The 15,708-nt window shown below is 46.3% G+C and overlaps 1 protein-coding gene across 1 annotated transcript; it reads left to right on the plus strand.

Moving 5' to 3' along the window:
- Nucleotides 1–1,460: 1,460 nt before the first annotated feature.
- LOC308532633 (phosphofurin acidic cluster sorting protein 2-like) lies at nucleotides 1,461–13,989 on the plus strand (the record flags this gene model as incomplete). The annotated part of the gene is made up of 6 exons (XM_081110148.1): nucleotides 1,461–1,482; nucleotides 1,694–1,805; nucleotides 2,199–2,307; nucleotides 10,249–11,818; nucleotides 11,873–12,479; nucleotides 12,651–13,989. 6 exons carry the CDS (start codon nucleotides 1,461–1,463, stop codon nucleotides 13,987–13,989), a joined length of 3,759 nt encoding a protein of 1,252 aa, XP_080966274.1.
- Nucleotides 13,990–15,708: the final 1,719 nt, after the last annotated feature.

A 15,708-nucleotide genomic window follows, 5' to 3' on the forward strand; every position in this document is an offset into this window, starting at 1 on the left:
TGCTGTTGGGCACTTACGCTGATGGGAATTTAGGCTGTTTCCAAATCTTAGCTATTGTGCTGCTATGAACACAGGGGTGCATATATCCTTTTTGATTGGTGTTTCTGCTTTCTTGGGATATATTCCAGAAGTGGAATTACTGGGTCAAATGGGAGTTTCATTTTTAATTTTTCAAAGAAGCTCCATACTGTTTTCCACAATGCCTGCTCCAGTCTACGTTCCCACCAGCAGTGCACAAGGGTTCCTTTTATTCCACATAATCACCAGCATTTGTCCTTTCTTGATTTGTGGATGATAGCCATTCTGACAAGTGTGAGACGGTATCCGATTTTGTTTTGAAAAAATATATTTTTATTGATTTCAGAGAGAGATAGAAAAAAATCAGTGATGAGAGAATCATTGATTTGCTGCCTCCTACATTCCTCTATTGGGGATCAATGCCCAAAACTGTGCATATGCCCTTGACCGGAATCAAAGCCTCTATCAAGACTCTATCCACTGACTAAACCGGCCAGGGCCCTCGTTTTTGTTTTCATTTGCACCTCTCACATGATTATTGACCAAAACCATGTTTTCACAAGGCCATGAGACATATGCAAACGGAACTTTATTTCTTGTGACTAATAAGAAGAATTTTATTCAACTCACTGAAGTCACATGTCCACATACAACCGTCATCACTCTGGCCAGGTCAGTGAGCTGTGCTGATAACTCCACTCTGGAGCCTTGACCCAAACTCCCCAGACCACCTGGATATGGAAATTGGAGCTGTTAGAAAGGGGGAAATGGAAGTCATGTCCCCCACAAGCCATTGTCAAATAAAATGTCAACTTTTGGTTTCCATTCTGACATATGACCTTGTAAGTTCTTACTCTCATCCTTACAATAAGAAAAAAGATGAATAATCCAAAAAATCAGGAAGTCTTTTTAGTTCCATCAGATCATTGAAGTCATATGGCTATGAAATTAATCGTTGCCTCTGCAAACTACTGTATTCAGGCTTTGTTAATACAACCTAGCACTAGCATATGTGTGTGTGCGCGCACACAATCTCTCTCTCTCTCTCTCTCTCTCTCTCTCTCTCTCTCTCTCTCTCTCACACACACACACACACACACACACAATCAAATGACTCTGGGTGGAATTAAAAGAAAATCAGACACCAAGGAGGTGACAATAGGAAGAAAAAGAGGTTGTAGGCACTTTTGCCTTGTGGCATTCCTCCTCCTACTTTATAGCTACTTCCTTCAAGAGCGTAAATAACGCTAAGAAGCACATGCTGCAATAATCCATTGTGCAGGCAGAGAAGAGACAGGATCTAACAGGCACAATGACTTATGCAGGATCAAGAAGAGGTAAAAATGAGGGGTTGAGTCTGAGCCCTGGTCTGTCTCCTCAAACCTAGTACCCTGGCTGCAGCTAAACCTTGTGGAGAGGGTGTGTTCGTGTCACTGTGTACAATGTTGGTATTCCATGGAGAAGGTAGGTGAGCAGTCAGCAGCCCACAGGACTATCTATAGCTGTTATTAGGTGAGGGGAGTCATCAGGGAGGCAATTCCAGGAAGTGAGGTCACTTCCTAATAGAACTTGGAACCCCTGTAACCAGGCACCCACTTTCTAGCAACTGCCCAACTGCCACTCACTTGGCAAGAGACAGTTGACAGTTCAACATGTTCTCTTGTTGTGTTCCCAGTTGTGGGGGCTCTGGTTCCCGGAGACCCTGCAGGGAGCGTTGTTCCAGACTCTGTAGACGGTTCACCACTCGTGCCCGACATCTCTGGCCGTTTTCAAGAAGATCCCCTCAGGTAAGTGAAGGTGGCCTGGGTCAGACCCATTCACGCCAGGCCAGCTTCCTCTGTGGGCCATCCCTGTGCAGCCCACATCCCCCCTCTTCATGTGGTGGATAGGGGGTCCTGCAGGGAGAACCGTGGGAGTGTTTGGAGCAGTGGATAACCTCGATGTCCTGTGTGATCACACCCCAGCATAGGGCAGGCAGGTGGAGATGGGGCTCTAGAGGGGTCCCTTATCTATGCCAATGGGAGTCCTAGGCCCTCAGGCTGTCATGCCTTTTCCTTGCCATTAGAGGTCTCAAAAGATCACATTCTGTGTGTCTGGAGTGGAGAGTCACAAGTTTTAGAGAACCAGCAAAACAGGGCTCTGAGGTTTTCCTCTGGTGACTGGAAACTGTCTTTATAGAGCTCTGCACAGGAGAGCAGACCGGAGCCGACAGATGGGGTCTTCAATTCCACGCCCTTGCAGGCGGCACAGACACCTGAGATATCCTCAAGCCTGAAGCACCGCCGCAGGGTGAGTGTAGGTGCCCAATTGACCCAAACTCCAGGACCCCAGGGAGTCAACAGGACTCAGGTTCCAGAAGGCACCCTGCTACTCCCCTGAGATCCCTCCTAGTGTCCAGTTCCCAAAGGAATCTGGGTCCTCATCTCCTCCATGTCAGGAGCTGCGGCCTCCCACGGCTGCACATTGTATGGGGACCGCGACTGCTTATCACAGAGATCCATGTCTTTTTTCTGTGGGACCTGGACTTAAAACCTTCCGTTGCCATGACAACGGTGCCACCCTAAACATGCCACATGTCCTGACATCCAAATCCTCCACCCCAGGAAAAGCCTGTGTGTTCTCATCACACATTGGGATGTTCTGTCAGAAATCGCACGGGTGGCACTGTTAATACAAGCATGTGCTGTTTGTCCTCTGCTAAGAGAATGACCTAAGATACTAATGTGCTTCATATTCCTCACCTGCAATTCTACTTTTCCTGCCAAGAACCTTTTCTCTTATTAATGTGAAAAACTTTCAGAGCTCTGAAAAATTTGTGTGTGTTTATTTGATCCCAAGTGTCAACAATTGTGAGCGAGAAAAATCTCAATGGGTGGAGAGAATGCTCCTGAGAATGACAATTTTGCACCTTATTTTATACAATACAAGCAAAAGTGCAGACTTATGTGGGTTGCTTGAAATCCATGGGTGATTGATTAGGGAGACAGGAGAAAGCAAATTGGAGACACTTCTGTGATTGGATAAAGGGTAAAATGATAGGCACATATTTCTTTTACAATGGTGGATGTAGGATAGTTTCAAGTCAAAAATGAACTCAATAGCAACGAAGGGATCTCTGATCTCCGCAGAGCACAGAACAGTGCCTGAGCATGAGGTGTCCAAAATAAGGAAAATCCAATGATATGTTATCATAGAGGCAAAAAGGCAGTACACACACTCAGTTAAGGTAAAGATTGGTCTTTGTCAGGGAAGATGCCAGACAAGGATCTGACGACCCATCATGAGCTCCTGTTAGTGTTTTAATTTCAGACCATCCTTTGTAGTTACTTAAGGTCTCTGACTTTGCAAGGCTGCCTTGCAGGACTTCCCTGAGCTAGTCAGGTTAGCATGGGGCTCCTTTTTCATTCACACACCCTCCTTTTATTCAGAAATCGATACAAATTATGCATTGATGATGAGTGTTAGTGTTATGTCTTCCTGAACAATGGACCATTCGGGATAAGGTAAGACTATAACCTTAAATGGCATTCAAAGTGGAATTTTTATTATTAAACAAAATAAAAAGGCAGGTGCATGGGAGGCATGAGATCCTATGTGTTCTTGTTAAAAAATATTCTGTATCAATTTTATATTTTGAGCTAACATGAGCAGAGTCCGTTTGCTGCTTGTCTTAAGTTTTGGTATTTTGCATCTAGTATAACATTTACATACCAGGGACAAAAGCAACAACATTAAAGCAGGAACACTGCTTAGGAATAGAAAATGTCTACTACTAGACAAGAAAGTGACTAAGGAAAATAAGCATCCCAGCCAACCAAAAACCCTTTGCATGTATTTTCATAATTGCTTATTAAGCTAATTATGTTTCCTTCTTCATCCACTGTTCCTTGTACTTATGCTATGTTTGACCTGAAGAATTAAGACTCTCTACTGTTTCCTTACCATACTGATCATTAGAATGTACTTGTCTAGTAGGTGGGAAAACTTAGCAGATATCAAAATTCAACTACTCATAAGTAATAAGATGTGTAATAAAAATATAAAAATCAGTTGGTGTACATATAATCAATAACAGTTAGGAGATAGAAGAAGAAGGTTTGAGCAGCAGTAATCTGTCAGCATCCAGGCCTTGTTGACTTCTTGGGAAAGCTGTCAGCCCCCACGCCCAGTGGTTTCTCATCCTTGAAAAGTCTTCAGTCTCCTTGGTGGATGGAGGGCAGTGTCAGTGACAGAGATCCATTTATGGTTAGGCCTCTAATAAGGTAACATCCTTTTTAACACATTGGAGAGAGTCTTTAATTAATGTGTTTCAATAAACAAAATCTCCAGGTTGTAGGTTTTGGTCCTTGAAGTCTTTGTCTCTTGGGATTACTGTGAAATGAATGTCACTAATGTATCATTGCCTCTAACCTTCCTAGTGAGTCATGGATAGTAATGTAGAATTTCTGCTTTTCAGTTTTCCTTATATTTGAAAAACAAAATGATTTAAAAATCAGCAGTATTTTAAACAGAGTCATAACAATAATAACCATCTTCTCTTCATTTAGTTCCCTACCCATTTTGTTGTTTATCCTGGTTATTTGCTAGTATTTTCGTGAATTCATTCATTCCTTAGAGATCTATACTTCTGCATTCAGTTCAGAGATGTGACCTGCGTAGAAACCTGTTACTTAGAGTAAGTCAAGCCCTGACCAGTTTGGCTCAGTGGGTGGAGCTTAGACCTGAGGATTCAAGGGTCCCAGGTTCAATTCAGTTCAAGGGCATGTACATTGGTTGCAGGCACATTTCCAGTAGGGATTGTGCCAGAGGCAGCTGATCGATGTTTCTCTCTCATCAATAAAATCTATGAAAAGAATAAAAAAATAGAGTAAGTCAAGAGTCCTTTTCATGAATTTTTCTAAAGATGTAACATATTTGAAAATGCAGTAAAGTAAAACAATATCTATGAACGACAAAACAAAGTGGTATGGTTATAGTTTTGATTGCAATGCAATTGATGAAAAACTGCCTTTTTGGTAAAATATAACATTTCAAGGCAATAATTTTTGGATAACAACAATTACTGTAAAATTACAGAGAACGATATGAAAATATATAAGTATATGTATATATTTGGATTCAATACATAATTTCAATATAAAAGGAACAGATAGCGTGTAAGATTTGAAAACATTGTCCATGGCTACTTGTATTGAGAATTGGATATAATTCATAAACTTCCAATGTTTGTGCCACAAATACCCGGAGTCGAACTGCCAGACACCCTCACAGGGAACCATGCTCTTGGCTGGCCTGGTGTCGCTGACCCCAAGACCACTGTTACAACAGAGTGTTTCCTATTTGAAATTTTCTTGAATCTTTTTATGTTCCTTCCTAGGGAAGGTTGAAATCTTTAGAACAACCATTTTAATAAAAATATAGGTACACAAATAGCACAGTTATTTATATTTTTTAATTTTTTAAAGCTTCTCAGGTAATTTCAAGCATATTAAGTAGTCCTAAATTAGTTAAAAACGTTTCTCTAATAAGGAGAGAGAATAAATCCTTGAGGTACTCCAGGGCCCATTGGAATTGACTCAAAGTCATCTCCTGTTTTAAAAGTGTCTTACAATAGAAACTTTGGGAAGGTTGCAAATATACTTGTGCAAAAGATTATACCATGGACTTTTTGTAAATCTACGTAAAGCAAACACAGACTTAGGGTAACTAACTCTAAAAGATATTAATCATACTTGCAAGCAGTTGTAATATTAAGTATTTTGTCCAGACTACAGAATTCTCCTTAATTTACAGAAGCATTTAATCTTTGTAGGCCAATAAAAGATTATATCCTAGTAATGTCATATGGAGGCTGACAATTCACCACACATAACACACAGATGAACACATATCACACAAAAACTATACACACAATTTGAATTATTTTTTTGGTAGAGAAATAAAAGAATATTTTTATATAAAACTTTCACAAAATTGTATAGCCTATACCCCCTTTTACAAACCTTTCCTCACCTTTTACAAACCTTCTTACCCATTCAGAAATAACTATCCTTAGAGAAACTTACATGTGACCTTTTCCTTCAAATATGACTCTCCATACCTCAAGCCTTCTATTGTCATAACTGTATAATTTCTTCCAACTTAACTGGAACTTTTAACTGTTAGGAGCATTAATTTCCAATCATAAGCACACAAGTGAACAAACAGCATTCCTTAGATTGACGTTGATGAACATATTTTAATCAAACTCTTACTTTCAAAAAACACACCTTCAGCAAAGCAAAAAACATTACATCAACAGCTCCAAATCCATTTTACAGACCTTCTGCAATTAAAAAACCCCAAAAGCAGTGAACTTCAGACTTGTCTAGCAATCAATGTGTCAGTATTCACGTTATTTCAAAATGTGTAGATATTTAATAACTTTCATTAAAACTTACTAAGTTAGAAAGATATAGTTGAAAAAGCTAAAGAGATTTGTGTAGGTGGGTAAGGTATTTTTTTTTTTCTATTGGGATAAATCATATCTTCCAGAGATCTGTATTTTTAAAAATGGCCTAGACAAGACGTCTTGGTGAACTGAGGTATTTTCACTTCAAAGGTTCTGGGACTTTGGTTGCATGAAGCCAATTATCTGTAAGACTCCAAAATGAATAGGGGAGGTTTGGGGAAGGGAGAAGGACTTTGTGGGCTTTGAATTGTTTCTGGAGCAAAACCTATGGCACCTTGAAAACTTCATTTGTAAAACAAGGATAGTCATTTTCAATACCTCAGGAACTGGGTTGCCCCCCCCCGACAAATGTTAGCAAGGGATTGACAAATTCATTCACCCATTTTTGGATGGTTTCTTTCTATTTGGGAATATTTTTCTAGTTTCCAGAAAGCTCACAACTCTGAGAGGTATAAAGACTTTCAGGTATAAGAAACCGCCGTCTGTCTCCCCTGGGAATGGCAACACAGGTCCCAGGTACGAGATAGTCTTAAAGTTAATGGTGCCAAAGCCTCTCTATTACCCACTTTATATTGCAACCAGGTAATTGGTGTAACAAAAGAAGATTGGCTTCTTGTTTGAGGCACTCAGGGTCAAGTTACTCCCATTTGGTGAATATGTACCCCAAAAGAGAATTCTCACTTCACTGTGGGCTGGCCCCCCATCTTTAGGCAGAAATATGGGAAAGCCTAGTGTTAGAGGCATGTCTGCATGTCTCTGGGCTGTTTGGGGCCATTCTGAGTAGGGTGGGTACCCTGTTCAGCCATCTCTCAGGGTCTTGTGGAAGATAATACTGAAGAAGAGATGATTAGCAAACATTCGGTCAGTCTCAAGCTTAGTTTCCTCCTGGAAGGTTCCTTTAAAATCATTACTTTCCCTTTTGGTTCAGTATCTGGTTCATTTATTCTAAGTATATATGTTACTATTCTGGAGAAAGCATATGTCAGCATCACTGATTTCATTAAACAGTAAAAAAAACCCACTCACTAAACAGGGGAATTGGGGAAGATTTGATAAGCAAACCATATATATTCTCATAACATTCCCTAGTTGGAAGGAAACAGGTTTTGATTAAAAAACAGACATTTGTAGGAAAGCTTTATTCCGATGTTGAAAGCAAGTAATTGGTTGTGGTTAAAAGCAAATAAAATAGCCTCAATATATACAGGGTACTTAGTGGCTTCTCCCCCTCCCCCTTTTTTAAAATAGATTTTTTATTGATTTCAGAGAGGAAGGGAAAGGGAGAGAGAGATAGAAACATCAATGATGAGAGAGAATCTTCAATTGGCTGCCTTCTGCACGCCCCCTAATGGGGATCAAGCCTGCAACCTGGGCATGTGCTCTTGACCAGAATCAAACCTGGGACCCTTCAGTCTGCAGTCAACACTCTATCTCCTTAGCCAAACTGGCTAGGGCAATGGCTTCCCTTTTAATGATCATTTAAAATTCTCCCAAAGTATCAGTGGGAAGGAAAAACAAGCTTGGAGCAGCCCTAGGCATGTTTCTGTTTGTATCCTTTTTCTAAATCCTGTTTCAGTTTCCTATATCCCTAAAGTGTGGAGGCTTCTCTATAGGAGTTTTCTATAAACCTTATTTAGTACTTCTCTTGCTTTTGCTCCCAGAAACCAGGAGTATATTAATTGCAATAGGTTAAAATAGCCAGGATTACATGTTCCATCAGTTAAATTTCTCTGTGAACCAATCAGGGCCATAGAGAAAATGGAGGATGATTGCTGATTCCTCTCTGGCTGAGAGCAGCTTTTCTCCAAAGGGAGTTGGCAGAATTCCTAATCTCATTTTCCCTTAAGTCAGTAGGGAGGGGCAGTGGAGGGGACAGAAGGGGAAGAAAGAAGGGAAGGGAAGGAACACATCTGGACAAGGAAGCTCAGAGAGCAAAAGATATAGGGGACGTGCTATAGAAGGGGGAGGATGGGGTGTTAGCATGTATTAGCTTCAGGAGAGTTGGAAGGTAATCTCTGAAATTTATTGTTCATTTATTTTTTAAAGAGAATTTGTCTCTGCTTCTCCTTAGAAGTTTCTAATTTCCAAATCAAGATGTGCATCCTATGCACTCAATCAGTTCAATTTTCAGGCCGCCATTGTTATAGTTATTTGTTTCTTTTGTTTTATTTTGCCTGTGAAAAATTAATTTAGGCACCCAAAGAAAACTGTACATTGGCCATTTCTCAGTTCATATTTTGTAGTTAAATCTTCCTACATTTACCCTTCTGTAAAGCACTTGCAAGTCAAGGCTTCCTAACAGGAATATTAATGAGGGCTGGGGCCTGGGAGTTCCCAGCCATGGAGGCACAACTTCCCATGTTAATTATAGGTGTGCTTGTTGCTGTTGTTTTTATTGTTTGCTATCTTCAGAGTCTCAGCACAGTTTCTAGGAGTGTTATGTAGTGGGTTAAAGTTTGTTGCTTTATGGGTTGAGCTGCAAGTTGCTCACTCACCTAGAGTCTCATTCAACCTTCTTATGTGCCTCAGTTTCTCTCCTTGCTGACTACAACAACCAGAAGGGCTACCAGCAGAGGTGGACTAAACCTCATTAGTGCTCCCCCTGAAGAGCCAGTTAGTTTAATTGCAGTTGTGTGGGAATTTCCTTATGGGGCTCCTGCATGTCATGAGGAATGACCTCTGACACATCCGCAAAGATCCTCAGTTGTCTAAGAACATCTGAGATTCATGCAGGAAGGAGGATGTGCCCCTGTATCTTCTGAGCTGAACAAGATCAGCTCTCACTTAAACAGCTAAGGTGTTTGCCCAGACTCTCAAAAGGCAAATCCTATAGAAAAGCCAGGGGGAAAAACCAGTCCCATTTTCCCTCCTGTCTCTGCATAGCCTGGGATCTATCAACTGTTAACCTTTGTTCCACCAAGAGTATTACAAAATATGGCTCCAATAAAGTCAGCAACACAAGCAAGGGAAGGTCCTGAATCCAACAGACAAGTGTCACAAGTACACCGGCAGGCAGGGAACTGGTGCGTCAATGGACCCTTTGCTGGATGCCAGCACCAGGTGTAGGTCTGCAGGGTGGTGCTGGGTGAGATTTTCTGGAATCCTGCTGTATTGTGCCAAGTAAATGTCCATGTCAGAAGCATTCAAAACTGTGAACAATTGTTGAGATTTATCTGAGCCAAATGGTCATTTGCCTTGAATCAAAACCTCAATGGATTGAAATAATGCTCTGGAGAATGGCACTTGTCACCTTATTTTAGATATTACGGTCAGAAGTGGCGATGTATGTGAGTTGCATGAAATCCATTGGTGATAGATTGGATGAAAAGTGAAATGACAGACACATACTTCTTTCCCATAGGGGGATATAGGACAGAACAGCTAACAATGAACTCAATAACAGTGAGGGGATTTGTGGTCTCCGCAGAGCACAGAGTATCCAAAAAATAGGAAAATTCCTTTGACGTTCCAAAGCTATGTTCTTGTAGATTCCAAAAGACAGTAGACAGTCTCAGTTAAGGTAAATAATGACCTTTTTGCAGAAGATTCCAACCTAGGACCCAGCGACCCACCGTAAACAGCTTTTAGTTAAAACGTTTTAATTTCAAAGCATCTTTGTGATAACTTTAGGTCTCTGAGGTTAAAAGACCATCACCCAGGCCTTCTCTGACCTAATCACAGATTAGCGAGTGGCCGCTTTTTGTGTGTCCACACTCTCCTTTGATCACTCATGCCCCACTTCTTGCCACCAATCATGTCCCTCCTCTGTCCCACCACAGGAGAAAAAACCAGCAACCCTGAGTAGGAAAAGGTCCGGTAGGGTGCCAGCAGCTGCAGCTTCCTCACGAACTGTGGGCCTGGCCAGCACGTCCACGGTGCTCAAAATACTGGTCCCCCAGAACCTGTTCGCCACCTGGGAGGTGGACTGCTCCAGCCCCAGCTGCGTGCCCAGGTGGTGTAGTCTCACTGTAACGAAGCTAGTGATCTTCCAGAAGCTGGCCAAGGACCTCAACTCCGTGGTAATTTCCGTGAGGATGCGGGACTCCAAGGGCATCCTGAGGTCCCAAGAGATTGTGCTGCCCTGCAGTAGACCAGTGCACACCAACCTGGCGCTCACCTTCTCCCTGCAGTACAACCACTTCCTCAAGGGAGAAGGTAACAAGCTCCTGATCCTGCTGGAGCAGAGGAAGTGCTCTAAGAATAGAGACGTCCTGGGCTACAAGACACTGGCCTCTGGCGCCATCCACATGGCTGACGTCATGCAGCGAAACCCCAGGTGTGGCCAGATGGTGAGCCTCTTTGGCAGCATCAAGGAATCCTCCACTGCGGTGGCCGAGATCTGGATCTCCTCCCTGTGCAGTGAGCCCATCGAACACGAGGACAGTGCCATGCAGGTCAGCCCTAAGGCCAAGTCGGCAGGGAACTACGAGGGGCAGGATGAGCTGCAGGCCAGCGGCAGGGGAAAGCACAGACAGGACCTGCACAAGGATGCCTTGGAGAAGGGGGAACCAAACAAGCAGCGGCCATCCATAGGAGGAAACCTGAAGCTGAAAGTCCTGGCGCTGTTTCACAGGTCCAAAGTGTCAGAGAGGGACCTTCGGTCTGACATGATGGGGAAACGCAGGAAAAGTGACCCATACCTGGAGGATGATGAGAGCGTCCTCAGCACCCCCAGGCCCAAGCTCAGGCCATACTTGGATGGCCTGTCAGACTCCAGTTTGCAGACGGAGATGTGGGGCAGCCACAGTGACAGGACCCAAACAGAGCCTCTGAGTCTGCCCCACATGCCCGAGAATTCGTGGGCCCTGGGAGGCAAGCAGCCAAGTGAGACGGACAATGGATTTGTGGCCCACAGCACACCCACCAGCAAGGTGGACAACATCCAGATCTCTCTGTCCATGCCGCCCATCAACCAGGAGAACAGCGCCAGGCAAGCCAGTCCCGAGGCTGAGTCCTCGGACAACTACTCTGAGTGCATGTGTGAGAGCTTCTTCTCGCAGCGGGAGGCCAGCTACCACACCGCTGACCAGGAGGAGGGTGACTATGATGAGGGGACTCTCATATTCACAAGGAGCACCCTGACCACGCAACAGAGCTACCAGCAGAAAGTCCTGTTATGGCTGCTCACAGTGCAAGGTTCGGAGGAGGTCCTGGACCCTGAGGAGGACCATGGCGAGCATGTCCCGGAGGTGGAGGAGGACCTGGACCTCCTGTATGACATGCTGCCGAACCCCAGTGACAGTGGCACAGACACTGAGGACGATGGCAGCGTCCTCAGCACCACCATACCTAAGCTTCAGCCATACTTTGAAGGGCTGTCTAGCGGCCCAGGCATGAAGGACAATCACAGTGTCCTCAGCAGCCCCAGTCCCAAGCTCAGGCCATACATGGAAGGCCTGTCAGACTCCAGCTTGCCGATGGAGATGCGGGGCCTCCACAGCACCAGGATCCAAAAGGAGCCTCTGAGTCTGGCCCACCCGCCTGAGAACGCGAGGGCCCCGGGAGGCAAGCAGACCAGCCACAGTGACTCCCAACTTGTGGCCTACAGCACACCCACCACTAAGATTCGAATGGCTTCCCTGTCCCGCCAGCCTATCGATCAGGAGGCCACTGCCATACCGGCCAGCACTAAGGCCCAAACCTCGCATAACCACCTCGCCAGCACATCTGAGAGCTGCTTCTTTGAGCAGCCGGCCAGTCACAATGCCGTCCACAGGCAGTCCCAGGAGAATAACTTGGACCAAGGGAATCTCATAGTAAGAAGGAGGTGCATGAACAGGCAACACAATTACCACCAGGAAGCCGTGGCATCTATGCTCAGGGCCCAAGTGTCGGAGAAGGTCATATCCTCAGAACAGGCCCTTGTGAGGCATGTCCCCAAAGTGGAGAAGGCTCTGCACCGTCGGTATGATATTGTGCTGAGCTCTAGTGACAGTAGCCTAGACACGGAGGACGATATCAGTGTCCCCAGCACCCCAAAGCCCAAACTCAGGCGATACTTTGACAGCATGTCAAGTGATAGTAGCTCTGACTCAATGGCCCACACAATTCGCTCCCCTGGGAAGCAGCTGGCACAGCTGGAGGACAACCGGGAGGCAGGGTCCTCCGCCCAGCATTGGTTCACCAAGAAGCTGCCATCCATAGTGCGCTTCACCAAGTCTCTGGTCCTGCCCTCCAGCAGGTCCAAGAGGAAGCAGGCTGGCCACCGGGGCTGCGGCACAGCCCTGAATGAGTGGGTTAACAGACTGGGCAACGAGAGCCCATACCCACAGAGCCAGTGGCAGATCCCCAGGAAGCCCATCCATGACCAGCTCCACAACATCCTCATTTGCCAGGACAAGATGCCCGAGAACATCATCCTGGTCAACACCTGCGCCTGGCAGGGCCAGTTACTTTCGGACATCCTGCAGGGGCACATGCTGCCCGTGGTGTGCACTTGCTCCACAGATGACGTCCAGGAGGCCTTCAGCATCATCGTCTCACACATGCAGAGATACTGCAACTGCGATTCCCAGGCCCTGACGCCTGTGAAGATGGCGGTGGCAGGGGCACAGCCCTACTTCAACGCTGTGCTGCGGGTCTTCGTGAGGCAGCTGTCCCAGCAGCCACCCCAATGGCTAGACTACATGCGCTTCCTGGTCATCCCGCTGGGTCCCCACCCCTTGGCCAGCTACCTGGGCTCCATGGACTGCCGCTACAACAACTTCTTCCAGGACCTGTACTGGCGGGACATGTTCAACAACCTGGAGTCTGAGAACACCTTGCAGGACACACAGGACGTTGTGTCGAGAATCTCTGAGTACGTTGCAGGGGCCAACTGTGTCTACCTGCTGCCCATTGCTGAGGCCATTCTCATGTCTAAGCAGCAGCGCCCCAATGAAAAGTCCACACAGCTCATCCCCTTTGTGGGGGCAGTGAAGGTTGGAAGAGTGGAACCATCTGCAGCCATGTCAGGAGGCTCAGATGATGTAGTCACCTCATGCTCCGTTGAGCTTCTGTCCCCTACCGGGAAGAACACACCCAACACACTCTCCCCCGCATCAATGAGTGGGAGTATGTCCTCCACCAGTCAGAGTGTCCATGCACACATGATGGAGCTGCAGGTGGATTACTGGACAGCAGCCCAGCCAATAGATACGAAGAGAATCACAGAGAAGAAACAGCTGCCTACCACCAAAAACACACTCAAGTGCTTCTTCCAGTCTGTCCAGGTCAGCAGGCTGCCCCGCAGTAGTGAGGGCACAGCAACACCTGCCTTGTCCATGACTGTGGTCACCAAGGAGAGAAAAAAGAAGGCGCCCAAGAAAACCACGGACGAGAATGTGGAGTCCCAAAGCCAGTGCATCCAGGGCATTGGTCGCCTGGTTTGCAGGGCCAAGCACCAGCAGAGCATGCTGCCGGTCGTCATCGATGGCGTCGAGTGGAATGACGTGGCGTTTTTCCAGTTGTCAGCCCAGTGGTCCTCCCACGTCAAGCACTTCCCCATCTGCATCTTCGGACACAACAATCCCACCTTCTAGCCCTGCCCCTTCCCCTGCCCTTCACTCTGCCTTGGTCAAGACCAGAAGGACCCAGCTGCTTTTCTGTGAACAGTTCAGTTTACTATAGACACAGACCCTGGGAACGCAAAGAGAATGTGCTCACAGCCTGGAACCTAAGGGGGCTGCCCCTCCCTGGGAGCTCCTCAATGCTCTGTTCAGTAACCAGAACGCTGTGGCGGGTGGGACTCAGGAGGGCAGTGTTGAGCTGGAGCATCATGGAAGATGTGTTTTGGCCTCCGGATGCCCAACATTCTCAGTGAGAAGGGTTCTGGCCTTGAAGACCTGCCCTTCCAGGAAGCCAGGACTCTGCTTCCCTGGGAGACAGCTCCAACCTGTGCCCAGACTCAGAGGTTGGCAGCCAGAGGTCAAGGGCTAACCTCTGATGGCAGTATTCTGAGCAGAACTTGGAGTCCAGTCAGCCCAGCCCTGGGGAAACAGCTGCCAGACAGCCAAGTGGTCTAGCACCACCTACTCAGGGTTACCAGTGAACTCCAGCCTCACAGGCAGAAAGAGAAAAGACCTGTATGGTGCGCATCGCCCTAGCACACTGGCTAGACAAAGTGGTCGATTACCTGAGGAGGGAACCCACCTTCGTTCCTGTTACTACAGAACATTTGTTACCACCCAGCAGCTGTGGAACCAATTATTTACCAGGTGAGCCCCTCCCCCTCCAGAGCACATGCTCACCAGGCCACCTGTTGGCTGTTTGCCTTCAGGTCACTGCAACTCTCTGAGTGTTTGTTCCTCTGAAACCTCCCAGAAGCAGGGAGCAGGCTCATAGGGTTATTGTAGGGACTCGCTGGGTTCCTCCCTGGTAAGTGTTCTCTGGGAGCCTAGGCAGTGCAGAGGTCTGCTGCAGGAGCTGTGATTGAACCAACTGGTGATTTTTTCTTTCTGTTGAAGAAGCCACTGCCAAATTGTGATTCTCTTTGGGGCCTTGGGTTTAGCTCTTTTCTAATATTCTAAAGAGATTGGAGATACTATTAGGGGTCTCTGTCCCAGGTGAATCCAGATTAGAGATGCCAGGGGTGAGCAGTGGAGCCCAGGCTCACCCAGCAATCTGAGGTGGGGCTGGTTTGGGCTCATTCAATCAGCACGTATATTAGAAGCCCTGCCTGGTACAGAAATGTTTCTAGGCAGTGACCATAACCCAGTGCTCAGAGCAGACTCCAAGCCTGCACTCCAGAGCTTCCTTCTGGGAGGGAGCGATTCAGTCCCACTAGGCTGCACAGGCTCATAGTGTCCACAGAACACCTGATGTGACGTCCTCCTGGCCTCCTCTCCCTATGGCTGCATCTTCGCGTATTGTGAAGAGGATGGTAAACCTCTGTTCAGCAGAAAACGTGAGTCAGTTTTGGATCCGATCCATGAGGGGAGTATGGAGACTGTGAATTCAAGGTGTTGGCAAAACCATGGATCCCACTCATGGTGGGATTTCTGCAAGAGGCAGAGGTCGGAGGGCTTCCCTAGAAAAAAGGACATGAGTCAGACAGCTGTGCAAGTGGATATGGGTGGTGTGGGCGAGTGGGAAGGTCAGTGGACAGACAGCCCCTCAGACAATTCATAGCCTTCCACTCCTAATTCTAGCCCAGTATGCACCCCTATCCCGGGACCTTGCTCCCTAATCTGGTAGAACCTCCGCAGTGGCAGCTTGGGGTACCCCACCCTGTGGGAGTTGAGTTTCAGTGGGAGGCAAAG

This window comes from Myotis nattereri (genome assembly GCF_964212035.1).
Source record: "Myotis nattereri genome assembly, chromosome: 16".
Lineage (NCBI taxonomy): Eukaryota > Metazoa > Chordata > Mammalia > Chiroptera > Vespertilionidae > Myotis > Myotis nattereri.